Source organism: Cimex lectularius, unplaced genomic scaffold, assembly GCF_000648675.2.
Source record: "Cimex lectularius strain Harlan isolate CLEC.00 unplaced genomic scaffold, Clec_2.1 scaffold143, whole genome shotgun sequence".
NCBI classification, from domain to species: domain Eukaryota; kingdom Metazoa; phylum Arthropoda; class Insecta; order Hemiptera; family Cimicidae; genus Cimex; species Cimex lectularius.
Window position 1 is genome coordinate 865,508 of NW_019392714.1, and position 21,593 is coordinate 887,100.

Below are 21,593 nucleotides of genomic sequence, written 5' to 3' on the forward strand. Positions count from 1 at the left end.
ATTACCTGATCTTCCCTCAAATTATTTCACTGGTCGATCTTCACTTTGAAAAAAAAAGCCTGTAATATTTTCTTCATTAAAATTAAATAATATAGATGAATGATTAGTTTCCCTTGCTGAAGGCAAATGATTTGAGTGTGGGTTGAATTTAAAAACTGCAATTTTTATGATATGATATCTTTAGTTTTTTCTTTCCATTCCAAAATATTCTTAAGTACTGGATTTATATGTTAGATGTATTAAATTAATGATATATAAAAATGTAAATATTTATTTAAATTTTTACAGCACATATTTACAATCACCATTTAAAAATTTACAAAGTTTTCAAAAATTTATTAAAAAGTAATACGGGCGTCCTTGCAATTTCTTTGCAAAATGTGGCATCATCATGGGCAGCGATGCTCATAAGCGAAACATATTTTGGCTTCGATGGGTCGTACTGGTCTCGGCCGAGCGATTTGAGAAAGAGGTGTCGTTCCTTCATCCGTCGTTCTCTGCAGAGCAAAACCTGGGGTTGTTTGACGATGAGTTCGTGTGGAACGAGCATATCGTTGTGGATAAGGTTGAACTGGGCGACCAGCGTATGCCTCGCTGTGAGTTTTAAAATCATTATTAAAACAGTTTTGGATAAGACAAAATTTGATTAACATACTTTTCATGTAAACTTTTGGAACTTGCAACATTATTTCTTTTGTCTCAAGAGGTGAAAATCCCATTTCTTCGACGACTGAGAATTTGTTAGCCTACAAGAACATCATTTATTTACATTTTTGAATGTAGTATATCCTAAATACTGACCTCTACATGTTGTAAATTAAAAGTTATCAATTTTGGCATTTTCGTCGCCACAAGCCTAACTTCGTTCCCATCTAAAGAGAACATCTGCTGAAAAAATCCTAAGCGAGTGTCTATTTCTACAGTGCTGTAATAAAAAATAAAAAACTAAATCTTCAGATTTCCAGTTATTTGTTGTAAAGAGAATTTTCAAACCTGTGTGAAAGCCACTTGGGATTAACAGCTATGATTCTGGCAATGCTGTCAGGTGTAAATTGTTTAGATTCCAAATAGTTAATCCTTACTTGAAGATTTTCGAGATCCTCTTTGAATATAAAAGGGTTTATGGTAAAGAACTGGCCCAGTTTGTCCAAGGGGACTCCTACATCATGTAAAAACCTGAAATAAATTGTTTTTAATGTATAAATAAACATGAATTATTTAATGTGTGCAAAATGTTCAGGGATTACCCTTCAATAGAAAATCATCAGAAGTGATTAACTGCTCGAAATCCGGATTGTTTGAAAACAACTTACTGTGAGTAGGAACTATCTTTTTAAAAGGATTGAACATTGCACTCAATGGCTCAAAAAAAAAAAAAAAAAAAAAAACCATTGCACTCACTCCACCTTTCATCATTTCTAATAATGGTTTATTATTCTGATGTACCTCCAAATCTGATTTTTTAATATGAAATTTATTTATATTATATTTTTAATATGAAACTTTACTCGTGGAATCAAATTGGTTAATCTTGCATGAATTTAACTTAATAGATTTTTTTTTAATTCATAGTTTAAATAAAAATATTTGATTTTTTTGGTTTCATCTTATTCAAAAACAACCAGGGCTTTTACAGTTTAAAACTTTAAAGGCTTGGCCATACAGAATGCAATCTGATAATCCGGTGCTCTGCTCGTCATATTATATGATGAATTTTTGCATTATTCACGTCACATAGGAAGCAATATGTCATAGTGATCCAGTCTAGACTGAGATACAGTTGTACAAAATTGTCATGTAGTTGAGCAATAACCATGGTCGAGGAAACCAAAAAATTCATTCATAAAGTTCATGAATGTGTATTTTTGTACAATACAAATGAGAAAGGCTATAAAAATGTTTATCTGTGTTTATTTCATGAGCACATCTCTTTCTTTTCTTATTACATAGAACAAGAAGAAGAAAGGGGGACGACGGTAGTCGAATGGTTAAGGTGTCAGACTCTCGGCTAGTAGATCCTGTGGTCGTGGGATTGATTCCCACTGTTGCCTCTGGGTTTTCTTTCTTTTATAAGGTTGGGCCTTAGGGGTATATGGTTCCACGACCAGCCTGTATAAGTCCGGAAATGGACATTGGTACAGGCAGCCATATACCTTTGAAAGGCTTTATTTCTTATGCCTAAGGGGACCAGTGGCCACAATTGAAGAAAAAAAATGACATGGCACTCATCAATGGAAGGTGTGGAGTGGGATCGGATCTCAGCGACCCTGAAATTGGTCCTGACCCTCTTCAAAAATGAGTTTCTTCGATGGAAGAACACCAGCACACCAGGGGCTCAAATTCACACACGTGTTGCGAGTTCCCAAAAATGGAGCCGGAAGGAAGTACAATAAGCTGTATACTACAGCTACAGTGCTCAGGGGGAACTCTTCTAATTCCTGGTATCCATTAAAAAAAAGTTGTTCCTCTTCCGAGCTTAAAGTAGACATTTTTATAACACTCCATCGGTTGCACCCCTTGGAAGGACACGCTGGATCCATTTCATTTATCAAAATTTTTATAATTATGGGAATAACGTGCAATTCTTTTTAATCTTTGGCCAAAATAAAATGCAAATAATGTTTTCACAATTTTTATTGTTTTATTATGTACTTAAATATAATTAGGAACATACTGAAAATAAAATCGTACAAATCATGTGACACCAACATAGACTAATAATGTGTCAGACTTAACAAAAATTAATTACTGAACCTTGGTAAAACAGCAATCATGCAACATCTTACATAATACATACAAATTAACATTTGTGTGTGTGTCTGTGTGCACACATGCAATTTTTTATTTTTATTGCTGAATGGAGTCTTCTTCCAACTTATGGTGTCAACAAATTTCTTCCCCATTTTCCTATTGCAAGGATAAAATGAACAATCACTCTCTTCATCACCAGACTCTGCATCACTCAATTTAGAATTTGAGTCTTCTTCAATGTCCTCTAATTCTTCAGCTTCATCAAATCCAGGCGATGGTTCCTCCGATAGGGTGATTAAGTTGTTACATGCGGCTTTATTGTTATTACAATCGTCCAAAAGAAACATGAATGCAATGTCTTCTGTGTTGTGAAAAGAAAATGTATTCTGTGACGCTATTAGGTCTCTCAAAAAAATATGAAAATTATTCATAAAATAGAATAAAAAAAAATTACTAACACATTAGAAGGAAAAAAGTGTAACAAAATGTACGAATATGTATGAAAATGGAAAACAATTGTATAAAATGAGAATACTTAAGAATTTGGTCGTGCTCCAAATCCAAGTGAGTCCCAGACAAATGTTCTGGAGTTCAAGATCGTCGTCACACTGAATTACATGGATTCACTAGTCGGGAGAATAGGTGGAAGGAGTTCTCCACCAATCAGCCATATCTATTAATTTAGAAAAAAACAACAACTACTAAGCGGATCTCTGAGATCCCTAGCACCGACAGAGTGTTAATGGCCTTATGGACATGCATATTAGCCAGAGTGCATATTTGTTTCATCATAAATATACGTAGTTTGGGGAAGAGTAGCTTGAAACAAAGTGCCAGGTGTGATGGTGGGAATTGAACCTTGGGGTCTTCAAACCGACAATCTATCAAGCTGACCACTTGGCTACCGCAGCCCCGAAGTAGACATTACAGTTCATAATATACACAAATTGTATTATTAAAAATTGTTATTTATTATCATGAGAAAATAATAATTGGTAGAGTGCATGACACAGTGGCTTGGAGTAGATTGTGTCGCTTCCTTTGTGGCGTACAATATCGCTGACCGTTGTGACAAATCGCGTTTCTGTGTGGCCAAGCCGGTAAGTCAACAACGTACCTAATGTATTTTTGGACGTCCCTTTCAAAGTCCAGCCGGAGGACGAGCTCGTGAGCGTGCCTCGTCTTCTCGATCTTGCTCAGGTCGACGCCAAGCTTCACCAACTCCTGCAAGGTCGGCGATTTATCGGCGAATGGGGCGATGTTGAATGAAAGGACCTGCTGCTCCACCGGCTTTCCCATAGCCGGCGGCCTCGGTGCCTGAATCAGGTCTTTTCCCGGCTCCGTGCAGGATAAAGAAGAGCAGCTTCGAGGCCGTATTCCTAACAGCCATCCTCGTAAAAGATCAGAAAATATTGATATTCTTCTATGCATCTTTCAATTAAAAACCATAATTCCACTAAACGGTAACAAGCATGTAGCCTCTTCCTTTGATAAGCATGTTCTCAAGTCAATTACGGTCTCTGGTGCCCTAAACAGAAACTTGAGATTTTTTCCCTACTTCCTTACAATTACTCCATCATTTGTCCCAACTCCCTGTGAGATTTCTTTTGTCCTATCTCTCACCTTTTGTTATTCTCAAAAGTTCTCTGTGAAAATTCCACAAAACTGCATTTTAGCTGCAGAGCACGTTCTTGTGTATAGACGAGTTCTTTCAGTTATTTGTAGAAAAAGCAGGAAACTTTCTGCTTCTTTAATATGTGCTGAAGGTGACAGACCAGAGGAGACTTTCCTCTGTGAAAATTCAGATTCAGTTTAAGCTTTTTCATTCCTCAGTGATGATTAATAAACACAAATTTGTAATTTTAAAAAAAATGTCCAACTTTTGAAAAAAAAAAAAACATTTTTTTTTCTTCCTCATTACAAGATACCATCCAACTATTGAACTAGGCTTAACACATCTGCTGATTAAGAAAGCTAACAAAGATTATCAAGTGTTCCCTCATTTAAAATAAAAAAATTTTCCTTTGACAAAAAATTATGTGACTCACCTCTCTGGGTGCTTCTCTAAGAATTGTACTTAATTTAATCATTAGGTTCATTCTCTTTTTTTTGGGGGAGGTGTCTTCTCATCTGGCAACATCTCACCCAGTAAATCTGGGAGAACAGATTTTGCCCCAGGGTCTAATCTTCAATCTGAGTCATGGCTTCGAGTCGGATACCATGGTAGAGGTTGCCTCACCCAATAGGTTTTCTCTGGTAGATGCGAAGTGGAGGGCGGTGGATGGAAATGATGAGGGTTGTCTCTCGTTTCGTCACAAGGACTGTATCTATTTAAGCAGTTCACGGATATTTTGCCAAAACGATAATTAAGTATGTGTCCACTTCTTTCAATTGCCAGTGCTGAAGCATCATCTATGTCAAGGTACATGACGACTCCATGCCCTTCTGTTCTGACGGAGTGGATTTTCCATTTCTCAGTAAACACCCCTTCGTTCTGGGACTTTATAAGTGCTAATACTTTTCCTTCTTCTCCTGACATTGACCTCGGGAAGAAAATTATAACAGAGTGAGGTTTTGGTATACAATTCCCAATGCTCACTATTAATTTTTTATCAACACTTACCCTGAGTCGTGGGACTGTTTTCTCTAGCCATTCGACTGCCTTTTCATCCTGACAGTCTATTATTAGCATTCCTGATTTGAAGAGTATACCTTCAAACTGAAGCTTGTCCTTCCACCCTTTGGCGATTTCTTCTACTAGGATATCCTCTAGATGTAGCACCTCTTGTGATGAAATTGTAACCCTTGGATAATCCTCTGGCAATATCGCTACTTTTATTATGTTAACAAGCCCAGCAATACTGGTGCTTGGTTTGGAATGGTTATTTACATCGATAGATGTCTGATTGTGAGATATTTTAAACCTTTTGTCTCGTTTAATTTCTTCAGAGTCTGGCGAATTTCCCCTTTTGAAAGAATGCGTTTTCGACTCCATCCTTCTTGCTAGGGTGGCCTTCCTTTTCTCCACCATCCTCCTAGCTTCTTCGGGGGTTTTCCCATCAGCTATACTCCTCAGGTACCATTTCGTCATGGCCCCGCTCAAACCTTTCCTGAAGGGATCGTCCTTTCCACCAGGCTCTCCTAATTTCGGCTTTATGATGTACTTTGACGGCCTTTTTGGTTTTTTAAGGCGTGACGTCTTCACTACACGTCTACTACTGGAATGTTGGGGATTTTTCCTTTTTTCCGTGAATGATCTCACCTTCTGTCTCTCCTCCATGGCCGGGGAACGGATTATTTCCAATAAAATACTTCGCAAGAGATTATTAAATACTGAATTCGAACTCATCGGCAAACGCAAATTGGATAAGCTTGTAACAAAGATGTAACCTCCTCAAGGGCTCCGCTCTACTGACAAGCATGAGTCCAGTGTCCGGGATCAACTGATAAATAAATATTCCTAAATTTTCAAATTTTGCAATTACTCTCTAGAAGTAAAAAGTATTAACAATGTTAAGGTAAAGGAAATTTTTTTTTTTATGAAACTTCGAAAAGGCGTGATATTAAAAAAAATAATATGCATATGTATGTACAGTCATGGTTTTAAACTGTACAACTGTTAAAAATCACGTTCAAAAAATTTACACAAAAAGTGCGAACTAATTGAATTTAAAATCAAGCAGCATTTGAAAAGAAAACTTGCTTCTTGAACTAGAGCTCTATGATGTTATTTCATTTATGAATCATGCAAATCAATAATTTATAAATATTGTTTTTAAAAGTAGATACTATGTTCGTTGTATTTAATTAACATTCCACTTTATTTTTCTTTTTTTTTAACAAGGGTTTGCAACAGCAGAGGTCATATAAACCCTCAGGGTGCCGGTGTTTTTAAAAAAAAGCTCATTTGTAAGTATCGAGTTACAAATGTCGAGTTCGAATGCAGGGCCGCTGGATTCGAACCCTGGAGTCTCACCTTACAGTGATGAGAGCCGTGTCAATGCGGCCACCGACGCCCAACGTTTTCTGTTCACCTGCTAAGAAGATTGAACCATTTTTTTTTCTCCGTGACCTGGAGTACCTTCTTATGTTTATTAAACTTAATTTTATTTCAATTAACATTTAGCCTGAAGTGCCTCATTAGAGCTTGATTGAGTTCTAAATAGTACTTGCCGTTATTATGGGGGATAATTTTTTTTTTGCCTTATGGTCTAGCATATTGGCCAAGGGGGGGGGATAATCTTTGGCTGGCTATTTCACAATTTTTAGGTAGTTTCATAAGCCTGTGGTCATGGGTTCGATTCCCACCGTCGCCTCTATACATTTTTTCACGATACCCTTCACCCCAATACACATACCATAATTTAATGTCTGGCTTGGCTAATATGCATAGTTCATAAGGCCATTAAAAAAAAGTTTCAGGAATAATAGAGTAATTCTCACAATTCTGATCCACAGCAAGTTTTTAAAAAAAATTAGTTGCACTTGTTAAATATATGTTTTCTGTCATATTATACAGTTCTATTGCTGAATATTTAAATTCATGAGTAAAAAATAGGAAAAATAGGGAAGATATGTTTTTTTAAAAATAAGAATATTTTTTAGCGGTTTTTTATAATCTGTCATACTTATAAAACCTCCTGGTGTAGAAATGTTATCAGGCGGTCGGGGAGGTTTCAAAGCGGTTATCCTCTTTCGCAACTGTCGCATTCACATATCGTCCCGCATTCGTTGTCGTTGGGACGGGCTCTCGGACCGAGTCTCACCTCCCTCAGCCGCCTCCGCCATTTGGCCCTTTTTCCCCGTTTTTCGTTTTGTCGCGCGATGAGCCCGGCTCGTCCACCACCGTCAACACGTTAATCCGCCGCGTCAAGCCGAAAAAGATGAAGAACCGGGAGGAGTCGTACACGGACAAATTCGCCGTGATCAACGAACGGCCGGTGGACAACATTTCAATCGAGGCGTTCTACAGGCCGCACACAATCTCCCTCTTCATCGTCACGTTCGTCGCCCTGGCTTACATCTCCCTCGTCAGGTGAGTCAACAGTCAACAGTCAACAGTGAACAAGCGGGCGGCTTGGCAGGGGCCAAACTCGACGGCCGCCCCTGCCAGGCCGGCCATCCCGTTTTTAAAACACCCTCAAGGTCTAGTACAATTTTTTATTTAAAGATTTTGGCACTTGGATTATTTACAAAGTTTCTCCCAAGGAAATTTATATATATATATATATATATATATATATATATATATATATATATATATATGATTTAGCAATTGAACTTGATCCATACCCAGTTTTCTACCAAAATTTTAAATTATACTAATAGTATATAAAAATTGGGACTTAAATATCAAAATTTATCCTCGATATTGATCTGTTCAGTCTTGAAGTAGATCCAGAGAGTCAACACAGAGCCACCAGGCTATTTTTTTTTTTTATATTGATTTTCAGTTTATAAAACACATAGACAATCCATTTTGTCATTTATTATAATTTCTTTTCTTAACTTTTACTTTTTTTAAAAATGTAGTCTAATATTTTTAAATTGACTGTATAAATTAAATCTACCTGTGATTATATTGATTTTGTAGTTTTTGTATTTAGTTATTTATATAAAGTAAATTTACCATAGAACTCCATCCGATGAAAATATTAATCATATGAATATGTAAAACATTTTTTTCAAATTTGTGGAGGCTTGAAATTTGGCTTAACTTAAAACGGAACTACACAATTTTATACTTGACCACATCCAACAACTTATGAAATTTATGGGAGGGTCTGCATCGAGATGAACCAGCAGTTTGGTTTGTCCAATAATTTTTAGGTTTCTTTGTTCTGTCTGACAGATTTTGTCATTTCTTACAGTTTCACAGTGAGAATAATAGTGCGAATTCAAAATAGCAGTTTGAAAATTCAAGGATAGGATGAATGAAAGCTTTTTATAATGTTTTGTATTGTAACCAACCCCCATTTCAAAATTCTACACCAAGCAAAGCCTCCGAACTAAGGTTAGGTGTTACCAGAAAGGCAGTCACTTTTATCCTAACCCCTAAAGTAACTGGTAACCATATGGATCTTAAAATCTAAGTTATCTTCAGCTTGAGAAAGCTTCAACTTGCATTTTCCAATGTTACACCTAGCCTGTGACCAGTGCTTCTGCACATGTCTCGCTGGCTGATTGCACACCGTTTGGATAGTAGCTAACCATTCTTGCCAATCCAGGCACTGGAGCTGAAAACACAGGTTGTTCTTTTACACTCGGTCTTGTTGTGAGTCGTGGAAAGAAAAGTGGTAATGATGAAAGAGGAATCATTAATAGACGAACAAATTATGCCAGTTAGTTGCCAGTCAGAGCCTCCATACTATGGGACCATTATGTTCGACAAGCCCTGATGGAATAGAGGCAATACAATAGGTTTTCAGAAAAACTAATTCCAATTAAGGATTGGGGACTTCATTTTTCTGGTAATAGTATGGAGCTCATTGTAATCGCATTTCTGGAGACTGTAGGGTAGACATTAAAAAAAATGCAAGAAACAAGGACTTATTTGCCAGTGAGTACGATTTTTTTGGGTCCACTCTTATTCTCCTTGATAGGGGAGTGGAAAAACTCAAAAATCAACCTGTTAATACATTCCAAGTTATAAGTTGTATAAAGTTTAAATCCAAAAAACTACAATTGTAAAAAAAAAAAGAATGTAAATTGAGAAAACAATTTACATTATTTTTTTACTATTGTAGTTTTTTGGATTTAAACTTCATACAACTTGGAACGTATTAACAGGTTAATACTTAACAACCTGTTAATACATTCCAAGTTCCAAGTTGTATGAAGTTTAAATCCAAAAAACTAAAATAGTAAAAAAATAATGTAAATTGTTTCCCCAATTTACATTCTTTTTTTTACAATTGTAGTTTTTTGGATTTAAACTTTATACAACTTATAACTTGGAACGTATTAACAGGTTGATTTTTTCTTTTCATTTTATGTTTAGCCTTTGAGCATAATTTCCTTTGCAATCCTTACTGATTATCAAATGTGAGTGAGAAAATTGACTGCATTGTCCCATTTAATGACTATTGGACATACTAGGCAATTCAGCAAATTAATTTTGTTGGGAAATTTAGCTGACTTGCTATAATTTAAAAGAAACCCATACCTAATCTAAAATTAACGATTGTTTGTTTAACATTCCTTTGTTTTTGTTAATGGGAATATTTCAATTACCATTTATTTTCTTTTATCTACTGCCCATCAAATCAGTCTCATTTTGTATTCGTATTCCATAAGAATTTTTTTCTCGAAAATTGAGATTTCAATAAATTAAAAAAAAGTTTTATGTCAGTCATGTTAAATATAACGTGAATAAAATATGGTAAACATTAGTGTCACAAACTCCATTCGAACCAGCAACAAATCCGGATCAGCACCCCGACGATCTACCACTTTTTTTTGGGGGTTGTTTTTTTGGCATATTACCCATGAAGTTTTCTATTTTCATTTTACTATCGAGCGTGATTGGCCGACCAGGGCCAGGTCTCCACTGCTCGCCCACACCACTCATTCAGCTCCATCATCTTCTCATCTTCTAAATTTTCATGGTTGAANACAAATGAGTAATCCTGTAAACGTAAACAGAATATTTTATATAGATTTTTTTTAATGAAAACTTAAAATCCTGCATTATTTTCCGGACAACCCAATAGCTACCCCATAGGCATGATTTGTCTTCAGTCTAAAAATAGTAGAATAGAACTCCTTTGACATTCCTTCTGGGCTACCGCCTTCCGAAAACCATGGTTTTTTCTTGAGCTCAGGGAACGGAACAGTGACCTGTAATAATTTAGACCTGTAATAAGATCTACCACTTGCACTGTCATATTTTGTCATCATCATAGCATTTTGTATATCATAAATTATGAGTTAATACCGGTAAAAAAAGAAAAAAGTCCGTTAGATTTTTTAAATGGTCATCAAAATCATCTATTGGAGAAATCAAATATGAACTTTTAAAGGGGCAGACTTCTTTTTGCTTGAGGTGGATTTGGATTTATCTATATAATATCTGCACCTGTATGTACATACAATCATGTTCCTAGTTAAACCTATTCACTTCTCGTAGTCCACCAGCAATTCCAGCTTTCCTGTTTACAGAAAACCGCTGGCAGACTTGAAAATCACTCACATCATGGGTTTGCGGTTTGGGGGCAAATCTCAGGGCTTAGTCAAGGATGGGCATTGGGGGGGGGGTGCTGTCAACTGCTATGTCAATTTAGCACCCAACATAGTTCCAAACCTATTCGTACTCATGTGTTTGCTTGAGATGGTTTCGACAATTTGTCTTTTTTTCCTTTCTTACAATTAAAATGAACCTAACCTACATAAACACTTGGGTCTAACTTTCTCTCATTTTGCTTATTGAAGTCTCTGATAACACAAAATCACTGATTGCCGCCCTGAATACCTTGCTCGTCAAATATAACATGAATAAAATATGGTAAACATTAGTGTCACAAGCTGCAGTCGAACCAGCAACAACAAACGGATCAGTACCCCGACACTCTACCTATCGTATCATTTTGTCATCATTATAGCATTTTGTATATAATATAAATTATGAGTTAAAACCGGTAAAAAAAGAAAAAAGTTTGTTCTCTATTGGAGAATTCCAACTCATCTAACCTACAAATGAAAAAATCCAAATTGGTCTTATTAACAAAGTAATTATTTTCATTGGTTTATTATTTTTTATGGAAAGTATGGTTGAGTTGAAAAATGAGTGTCATGAGCTGGAGTCAAACCCACTGCAACATCCAGATCAGTACCCCGACACTCTACCACTCGAGCTATCGTGACTTCTAGAAGTGGCGCTGATGTACTGATCTGGATGTCGTGGGTTGACCCCCAGCTCATGACACTAATTTTTCTACTTCCCATTAAAAAAATACCTTGTAATGTTAATGTATACGTACGTACGTCAAATATTTATGTATAATACGTAAAAAATATTTGGAGACCAAGAGCAAAGACTATCAATGAGCAAACAATTGTCAGGAGATAGATTTGAAAAAAATTAATTCAAAGAATACCAGAATCAATATTTAAATAAGATAAGAGCATTTTACAATTTGTTCAAATGATTACTAATTACTTCTACACCCAAAAGTCAAAGCAGTCATCTTTCTCCACTTTGATTAGATAAAATTAATGGCAATAATGGTTTTTGTAAAGGCCAGATATTGAGTTTTTAATGTAAATGTAATGTAATTTTTCATGTTCAATATAAACGAGATCAAATATAAATCAACGAATTGTTAATTTTTGTTGTTTAAACACTAACTAAATTTTTACATACTCAGTGTGTAAAATTTTATTGAATAAATTGACAATAAATATATGCTTATTTGTAGCAATGATAAATGGTGGAATGAGTATGTTGTTCAGTCTTTATAAAAAGATAGTTCCTACTCAAGTTAATTGTTTTAGTTCCTATTCACAGTTAACTGTTTTTAGCAAACCAGATTTCAAACTTAAGCTCTTCATCAGGTTGAAGGAATTCATTTTTGAATTAACTAGTAAATTCCTTCAATCTGATGAAGAGTTATAAGCTTGAAATCCAGATCGTTAAAACAACTAACTGTGAGTAGGAACTCTTTTTATAAAGATATGCTTATTTGTGTTGTAATAATGTAAAATGGATACAAATAAACATATATTGTACAATTGAATTAACACAAGCAGTCTAGTCTAGTGGTAATTTTGCTAGCAAAAAAACCATATATTTATAAGTATATATTTTAAAACTTTCATTCAAATAATTAGAATATTTTAATATTTTGTGTTGTACAATTAATTAAGGTTTTCAGTTGAGATAAAAAAGTCAATGGTACGAGCGGGATTCGAACCCACGATCTTCGGCTTGATACGCTGCTGCTCTACCACTTGAGCTATCGTGACCTCGATCCACTCAGACATCAACTTCCCATCTCAACCACACCTTTTCAATTTTCCCTCCTTTTTGCCATTTTTGAAATGTCGTGTAATCAATTTGATTCTCAGCGACAAATGAAATGGCCACGGAAAACGACAAGTTAATGGGAAGTTGATGTCCAAGTGGATTGAGGTGAGATATTGAGGTGTAATGACTAAGGTGCTCACCGAGGAAGCTTCCCAGACTAACAACAAAGTCTTGTTAAAATTTTGTTAGATATTTCATGAAGTATGAATATAATGAAACGAACTTCCCAAATCCTATTTATTTTAATTTTATATTTTGTTTATTCATTTTATGGATATTTTAATACTTAATTGTTTTATTGAAGACAATTTGTATCTCAGAACAAGTTTTAAATTGATTTCTTTGCGATTGCTAATCTTAACATTTTTTTGTTATAAATTCTAAATTTATTTAATTGAAGTTTTACAGGCTTGATGATATAAAAAATAATAATTTAATTAATATTGATTTGTTTTGTTTTATAGAAATGAGGAAAGTATGGACAACAACATCATGGCAGGAGTCTATTGTATCGTTCTTCTATTTATCATCATCTCAATCCTGACGTTTCCCAATGGGCCGTTCACGCGGCCTCATCCAGCATTTTGGAGAATAGTTTTCGGCCTCAGCGTACTCTATCTCCTTTGCCTCATGTTTCTTCTATTCCAGAACTATAAGACGGTCAAGCACATCCTCGTCTGGCTTGACCCCAAGTTGGAACACTTTCACATAGACATGGATAAGGTATTTGTCCCAAATTGTCTAATCTCGAGGAAAAGAGAGTCAAACCTACAATTAGGCATATATTAAAAGAAACAATTTTCAACAATTCATTTTTCTAGTACAATTTTTAATTTTTAATTTAGTGTTGTATTATTACAATTATTTGAAAATAGATCTTTAAAACATGTTAACAGTATGCATTAGAGCATGTTTTGTCCTCAAACATATGCAGATATTAATGAACATGTATGAAAAGAAACTTGCTTCTAATTTTGAACTTTTGGTTTGAACCTAAAAAGCCTGTTAAAACCTCTTACTCTCTGTTTTTGTCCTGATGTTTTCCTGCAGTTACAATTAAACATTTCAAATTAATTTCTACTTTGCTCATTAGAGTTTAGGAATGAAAATCCCTTTGATATTAAAAATAATTTTGATATATAATAATATAATATAATAATTTTTTACATGTATAACTGTTGATGTGACACCTAGTGGGATTTAAATCTGCCTTTTTCATCAGCCCACTAATAAATTATAATATTTATCACAATTAAATTGTTTTTAATACGTTCTTGCTGCAGGAATATGGTGTAAACTGTTCAGAAATTAGTCTCGAGAAACTCTGGGATCATATGGATGCATTTGCCTTGGCTCATTTCCTCGGCTGGGCTTTTAAGGCTGTCCTCGTCAGACATTACGGAATATGTTGGACTGTGAGCTTCACCTGGGAATTTACCGAGGTAGGGTCAATACCATTCATGTGCGATATAAATATCAAATAAACTAATTAATCGATCGTAGATGATGTTCTGCCATTTGCTTCCGAATTTCATGGAGTGCTGGTGGGATGCGCTATTTTTAGATGTTATCATCTGTAATGGTCTTGGGATCTGGGTTGGCCTGCAAATCTGCAAAATCTTAGAAATGCGAGATTACAATTGGGTTGGAATAAAGTGAGCCAAATTGTATAATTCTTTTGTTTGGAAATTTTCATAAAAAAAAATTATATATTTTTTTTTTCAAAAGGGAAATTGAAACAACAACTGGTAAAATAAAACGAGCAATGCTGCAGTTTACTCCAAGCAGTTGGACCCATGTTAGGTGGCTCGAGCCGAAATGCACATTCAAGCGTTTTGTTGCAATTTGTCAGCTAGTCCTTTATTGGCAAGTTTGCGAACTCAACACATTTTTTCTTAAGCACATATTCGAGATGCCACCTACACATCCACTAGTTATCGCCAGGCTAGCATTCGTCGGGATAATAGTTGCCCCATCTGTCAGGTATACGCCGAATCGTAAATATCAGAAAGATTATTTTTTTTACCGTGTGTATCTTTTTAGACAATTCTACATGTACGCTACAGACCCCCACTGCAAGAGGGTGGGCACACAGTGCTGGGTCTATGGCGCAATTATGGTCTCAGAGGCCCTACTTTGTATCAAAAATGGAAAAGAGCTCTTCTCCCACACTCAGGCGGCCAACATAATAGGCTGGCTTTTAATTCAAACCCTTATGTCCATTCTGTGCGTGTACGGTTGTTACACTTGGCATAAATATTTTCAGGTAAGTGTAAAAAATGAATTTTCAGATCTCTCAGCACCAAACTAGGACAACTTCAATAATAAAAGTGAGTGCCTGTGTGCTTCCTGCTTAGTTTGATTTATATTTATTCTAATTTATTGTACATAAACGAGAGAAATTATCTAAGGGACTCTCTCATTTCTTGCTTCTTCTTATAGGAGATGTCATTACATCCTGTTTCACGAAATGATCGATTAAAAATTTTGCAAAGGACAACTCCTAGTTGTTTGAAGTTGTTTATTTTAGAAATGATTAGATAGTCAAATTGTATATTATAATCTTTTATGAAGTACAACAGATATAGAATTATCACATTTATTTTCTCTAATCTAAAAGTTATGCATTTACTATTTTAAAACAATGATAATATTTTAACCTTAACCTTCTTAATTATAGATAAAATATATAGCAATAAATAGGTTGAATGATGAATTAAAATGTGAAACAATAAAAAAAGTGATATTTTAATATAGAAAAGTAATAATTTTTTTACAATTAATTACACTTTTTATCTAAGGTCTTGGTTGAGATGAAAAAGTTAATTTGACAAGCTGGATTCGAAACCTCGACCTTTGGCTATTGTGATAACTAATTGAAATAATTAATAAGGCCAATTATGACTGCTAAACATATATGGAGTAATAATTTATTCACTAGTTTTCGTGGTCCACTTGACCAATTAATATATTTCAATTAATTAAGGTTTTTAGTTGAGATAAAAAAGTGTTGGGATTCGAACCCACGACCTTTGGCTAGATACACCGCTGCTCTACCACTTGAGCTATCATGATCTCGATCCACTCGGACACCAACTTCCCATCTCAACCCCACCGTTTGAATTTTCTCTCCTTTTTGCCACTTTTCAAATGTCGTGTAATCTATTTGATTTTCGGCGACAAATGAAATGGCCACGGAGAGCTTTAGTGAAGGTATACTTCATTTGTAATAATTTATAGTGAGCCAGTGAACACATTTTAAACTTATCGGTTACTCTACCCATCCACTCTCATCTCATGGGTTTAGATGTCACTCAAACGCATTTCAGCTTTATGCCATCTTCAGTGAGGAGCTCTTTTGAAATCTAAACCAGCAAGAGTAGAGGGTCCAGTAGACCAATCAGATTAACATACCGGGTTACCAGAAAAGTTCATGCGGGTTTAAAGGGTTTAATAATTATTGTCACAATTAAACTTAGTGTAGAAATGTTTTCTTCAGGGAAATAGTCTTTATCAGTATATATAATCTGCTCCTAACGATTTATTAGCCCAGTTATGCCCTTCATATAAAAGTTTGAGCTTTAGGACTTAACAAATAAATTCAGCTCATTTTCCAGCTGTTGTCGATTATTGAACTCTTGATTGCACATTTGATTGTCCATTGTAAAATAGTCCAAGAAAATGTAAAAGTCAGATCTGGAGGGTTTAGTGTGGTAGGGCTTCTCAACAAGCTTCATTATCACCTCCTTTGTCTAGCTTTACGAAGTCTAGCATTGTCCTAGTGACAAATTACACATTTTTTGTTCACAAGAGCAGGTTGTTAGACCAGAGCAACATATGGTGCCAGGCTTTGATTGTAGCTCTACCAAACCTAAAGCATTACCTTTTGTTGGTGATTATTTGGATACAATCTATTGGTGTTTCTGAACAGGATCAATTTTTCACCATGCCTGACAATCTGATCAAAAGTCTCTACTTTGTGCCATGAAAGCAATGAAAGGCAAATGTTTAGACGCTGAAGCTTGTTACCATCCAATTTATGAGGAGCTCATTTGCTCAGCTTCCACATCTTCTCAACTCAAGAATATGTTGATAAGGGATGGTTAGGGCGAAGCTTGCTCTCTGTAAAACCTGGGCCCCGTTGATGAAACAGGAAGTGGTTCCGATCCATGTGAAATTTAATGTATTCAACTCGTGTCAGTCAATCACGAGGGATTTGAATTAAGAAGTCACGATAGCTCAGGTGGTAGAGCAGCGGCGTATCTAGCCGAAGGTCGTGGGTTCGAATCCCTCTCGTGCCATTAACTTTTTTTCATCTCAACTAACAACCTTAATTAATTGTCATGACAAAATGCTATGTTGAACACTCTGGCAAGCTCCTGATTCAAATCATGTTCAATAGCTTCACATGTTGCCATTCAAAGAAGGCCTACCAGACCACTGTTTAATTTCAATCTCCTCATTTTTCCTAGAAGCAAACTTATTGAAAAACTTTTGGGCAGTGCGTTCACTTTCTTGTTTTGTCACTGAGCGCAGTGTACATTTTATGGCTGCCTCAGATACCCTAGTACTGGGCTTAAAATCATTGCTAAAAAGCCTCGAAAAAAAAAAAATTATAATGTACAGTAAACTGTCGAAAACATTTTTTAAAATAATTTTATGAACTCATTATCCTATTTGTATTACATGATCTAATCCTCTTATGTAAATTTAAATGTTGATTGACGGTATTAAAATAATTAAAAGATAACAAATGAAAAACAGCATGAAATTTTCTGGTTACCTAGTAAAAGTAACACTGATTTAAACAATAAAACCGTTTTTAATTAAGGTATTTTGCTGGTAATCCTCTGGTCACACGACGGGTTTGTAATTTGACTCTCCTTCAAAGAAACAAGACTTGCGGTGTCATCTGTTTGGCTTTTACCCCTTTGCATGAAACACACGGGGGCTTATTGTGTGTTTATAATTCTATTGTGTATAATAAAGGAGTGCTTGCATTATGTTTTTGGGTTCTGGTTTTTGCAGACTGGGGAAGAAATCAATTATTCAAGCGACCCATCACCCATCTCCGAGACTGCCCCATTGATTACCGATGAATTGACAGGGAATGGTGGTAAGTCAATTTTTAAAAAGAAACCGGTTACCATTCCTTCTCTTCCTCTTTGTACCTTGTCAAAATGGGGGATAAAAAGATTTACAATATCAACTTATTGTGCATAGGCTGTGTAATCTATTTTATGATAATTTACTCTCTTTGTGTAATTTATGCTATAGTTTTTGTATTTATATGACCACTTTTTGCTGTAAGTATTTTGTACTATTTATTTCTTTTTTGTTTTTGCATTTCTTAATGCTTGTATCTTTTTTTGTTTACAATTGATTTTGTTTTCAAAGTTGGACATAATTTTGTGGTTTTTAATAATATAGTTGGTTTTGAACACTGATCAATTTTACAATAAAAAGCATGAATCAAAGAAATAATCATATTTTGATAATATGTAAGAGAACCGACATAAAATATAAATTTCACATTTTCATTCATTAAAGGCTCTAGATGTCCAGGTTATAATTTTATTGAAAAATTAATTATCTAGACAATTTCTTGAAAATAATAATATCAGAATAGTTCGTTATATTGATACTTGCGCACTGCTATTCTATATATGTTTTGTAGAAATTGCTAAAAATAAAATTAGTTCTGCTGCACATGTGAGTAAAAGGGAAAAATGGCGTTTGGCGTGAATGAGAAATAAAGTGCTAAATGATGTAAATTTCACAATTCACTAGTTAATAAATATGTTATGATAATTCTTTATTTATTTTTAATATACTAGTATGATTCATTAAGGTAATGAAATAATCATTTTTGTAGTTTATAAATTGTAATTACAGCACACTCACACCGACTAATTGATAGATGATGTATTTTAAGGAGTTGAAAAGTGTAAGAAACCAATAAATAAAAAATATTAGATAATATAATTTCTTTTGGAGGCCATCTAGAATATTAATTTTAAATTACTTCATCCTTTAATTTATGTGATTTTTGGGTTACCAAATTTTGTATAATTTATGTTTTCTTTTTTCTAGAGCCCTTATATGGCTTTGCGGAGATACCTGAGACTCAGTTGAGGCAACGAAAAAATCTGAACCCTCAATAGATGCAATATAACTATTTGTTTTTCTATTTTGTGTTTGGTTTTATTAATTTCTTAAGGGGGGAAAAAAGATAGTACTGAGAAGATTCAGTAGTTGGAGGAATTATTTTGAGATGATATAAATATTATTAGATATATTTTCATCTCCTAACTTATATTGTATAGGCGATTAAAATTTATTTGTGAAATTTATTCTAAAAGACTGCCTTGGATCATAATTTTTGCAGGCAATTGTATTTTATATGGTGATTTTTTCTTTGTTAGCTTAGAAGAGACAATTTTTCAGGGTCATGATTATATTAGTAATTATTAGTTATTTATTAATTGCTTCTTCTACAAAAATACATTGCCTGCGCCATTTTAATTTTCTTTTGTGTCTAGTAAATGAAGGCAAACTCATTTTTAAAAGATACATATGGACTGTTGTATTATTAAAACAAATAACATTAAAAGGAAACTTGTTTTTTTTTGTTGTAGATTTAATTTATAGTTTCACCAAGAAAAAAAGTGTATTTATTACATATAATGGGTATATATGGTTGAAATAAGTAAGTTATTTTCAAGTTACAAGAGTAGAGATTGTTAAATTTATTTTTTTACGGTATAACTTGGCAAGGCAGTGTTTACTTGAAGTTTAGAATTGTTCTTTGAACAATTTAAGATTAAAATTGTATAATCATGACAGTAGAACTTTACGTATATAAGAACTTTACTTTAACCATTTTCTTTGAATAAATGTTAACACTTCTAATCTTGAATGCAAGTGTTAGTCTTCCGACTCTAAATGACATTTTTTTAGCATCTTTTTCTTTCTTTTTTATTTTTTAAAATACTGCTTAGTTTTTGGCTCAAGGCCATGTGCCATTAAATTCATTTTATTTAGCATAAAGCCAAAGGTCAGGACACAGTAGTCATTGTTGAATCATGCTGTTTGGTGGCCAAAGATGTTTTTAGTTCCTTTTTTGTTTTGTTTTTGTTTGTTTTTTGGCACCATGTTTGTACAGTTAAGGTAATAGTTGTACACCTGTGATATCTAAATGTAAGGGAAATTTTAATTTTTTTTTTTAAATTCTTCTATATTTTAGTTATGAAACCTTGATTTTTGCTCATGTTAGAAATTATTTAGCTCACTTGTTGGTAATAATCAAAACATTATACAATTTCTGATTGTTTGTTGTTCAGCCTTGGCATACATTGACTTACGGTCAGATGTTTGGTCATTAATAATCAATGAGATTGTGCATTCACGATTAGAAATAATCAAAGAACTACTGAATGCTGCTCCTTATTTATTTTTACCATAATTATGTAAAATATGTTGTGTTTACTTTTGATTCAAATAAAACTAAAAATGCTGCAGTTTTATTATTCTCTCGTTTGCCCCCTTTGGTGAAAATTTATTGGTAGAAAGCAATTGTAAATTAAAAGAAAAAAGTACTCCACTAAATAAGCATCACCTTTTGTTGGTGAATAGTTTACATGCAAATTAGACAGGGTCATTTGGTGATATCCAATGGTATGACCCCCTGGTGTTACTATTCACGGTCCTTTTTTCATCATACATATGTGACAATCTGGCACAAAATGTCTCTACTTTGTGCTGTGAAAGCAATGAATGGCAAAAAGTAGAGTCAGAAAAGTTTTGATGCTGAAGCATGTTATCGTTGGTCAATTTATGAGAAATCCATTTGTTCAGTTTGCAAGTTGATCCAAGCTAGAGCAAATGGTAACATCAGTTACGTTGAACACTTTGGCAAGCTTCTGACAGGTTTGACTCAAATTAAGTTCGATAGCTTCCCACAATTCAAGACAGAAAGTCTACCAGACCATGTACATTTTCAATCCGAGAGGAATTGAAATGAGAATTCCCAGAAGCAAACTTTTTGGGCAGTGCGCACACTTATTGTTTCATCATAGAATGCAGTGCAAATTTTACTAGTTTCCTCGGCTACCCACCCTATTACTGAGCTAAAATTCATAATGAACTGTTCAAGACATTTTGACATTTTTCTTTATTAATTGGTCTCATGTATTAACGTCTTGGTTTTATAAATATATAAATACCTAATCCTACAATGTTAAAGTTGATTAACGGTATTAAAACAAAATATGAAAAACCACATGAATTTTTCTAGTTACTTTGTACTTTGTAGCGACCATCAGGGTTTACTGGTAGGCGGAAAAGATTTATTTTAACATTATTCATGCATAGGATGGAAATTGTCATTCATCGAGTCAGTCCAATCAACAGATGGTCTATTTCAGTGGTTCCCAAACTTTTTTAACCCAAGGACCCCTTTTTATAGTCAAAACTTGCCCACCAAGTGAAAAAGCTACACAAATGCATAGTATAAAAATTACAAATTAAAAAAAAAAATGTTGAAGTATTTATTGAAATATAAGTTTTGTTTAAAATAAAATTTAAAAAAAAATTAATGTCTTGATGAATGTGATGAGATGTTATGAGTGTATTTATGTTCGGCTCTATGTTCGTGAGTAGCAACTACAAATCCCCACGAGCACTAATTTCTAGTCTTCACCAATAGTGTAGTTTTCCGGGCTGTGCAATCAGTAAAGAAATGTTATAAGAAGACAAGAATGCAGTCCATTATCATCTTGGTTAGATGTTGTCCCTATGAGTTGTTGCAATGACGGTG

At 34.3% G+C, this 21,593-nt stretch overlaps 3 protein-coding genes across 5 annotated transcripts; 1 reads left to right on the top strand and 2 right to left on the bottom strand.

The window, feature by feature from the left end:
- Positions 1-275: 275 nt before the first annotated feature.
- Positions 276-4,671, bottom strand: LOC106672792 (transcription termination factor 3, mitochondrial). Its single transcript, XM_014404495.2, has 5 exons — positions 3,869-4,671; positions 994-1,176; positions 802-925; positions 656-746; positions 276-594 (listed from the first exon to the last, which is right to left on the bottom strand). The coding sequence occupies exons 1-5, from the start codon at positions 4,180-4,182 to the stop codon at positions 317-319; spliced, it is 990 nt and encodes a 329-aa protein (XP_014259981.1). The 5' UTR covers positions 4,183-4,671; the 3' UTR covers positions 276-316.
- Positions 1,207-18,965, top strand: LOC106672791 (phosphatidylserine synthase 1). 3 transcript variants are annotated; one of them, XM_014404494.2, is made up of 8 exons: positions 1,207-1,314; positions 13,240-13,498; positions 14,059-14,217; positions 14,279-14,430; positions 14,504-14,758; positions 14,819-15,041; positions 17,804-17,891; positions 18,869-18,965. In XM_014404494.2, exons 2-8 carry the CDS (start codon positions 13,253-13,255, stop codon positions 18,937-18,939), a joined length of 1,194 nt encoding a protein of 397 aa, XP_014259980.1. In that variant the 5' UTR covers positions 1,207-1,314; positions 13,240-13,252; the 3' UTR covers positions 18,940-18,965. The 3 variants fall into 3 exon arrangements, with proteins under 3 accessions (XP_014259980.1, XP_014259977.1, XP_014259979.1); XM_014404491.2 differs by lacking the exon at positions 1,207-1,314 and adding an exon at positions 7,350-7,786; XM_014404493.2 differs by lacking the exons at positions 1,207-1,314; positions 17,804-17,891 and adding an exon at positions 7,350-7,786.
- On the bottom strand, positions 4,940-6,031 carry LOC106672760. The gene has a single exon (XM_014404426.1). The coding sequence runs from the start codon at positions 6,029-6,031 to the stop codon at positions 4,940-4,942; it is 1,092 nt and encodes a 363-aa protein (XP_014259912.1).
- Positions 18,966-21,593: the final 2,628 nt, after the last annotated feature.

Bases quoted from the DNA above. Each gene is read 5' to 3' on its own strand.
- LOC106672792 (XM_014404495.2), bottom strand. From the start codon at position 4,182: ATGCATAGAAGAATATCAATATTTTCTGATCTTTTACGAGGATGGCTG. The intron at 1,177-3,868 runs GTACGTTGTTGA...AATTTATTTCAG, and splicing joins GACGTCCAAAAATACATTAG to GTTTTTACATGATGTAGGAG. The intron at 747-801 runs GTCAGTATTTAG...ATGTTCTTGTAG, and splicing joins TTAATTTACAACATGTAGAG to GCTAACAAATTCTCAGTCGT.
- LOC106672791 (XM_014404491.2), top strand. From the start codon at position 7,635: ATGAAGAACCGGGAGGAGTCGTACACGGACAAATTCGCCGTGATCAAC. The intron at 14,218-14,278 runs GTAGGGTCAATA...AATCGATCGTAG, and splicing joins TCACCTGGGAATTTACCGAG to ATGATGTTCTGCCATTTGCT. The intron at 15,042-17,803 runs GTAAGTGTAAAA...TGGTTTTTGCAG, and splicing joins CTTGGCATAAATATTTTCAG to ACTGGGGAAGAAATCAATTA.
- LOC106672760 (XM_014404426.1), bottom strand. From the start codon at position 6,031: ATGGAGGAGAGACAGAAGGTGAGATCATTCACGGAAAAAAGGAAAAAT.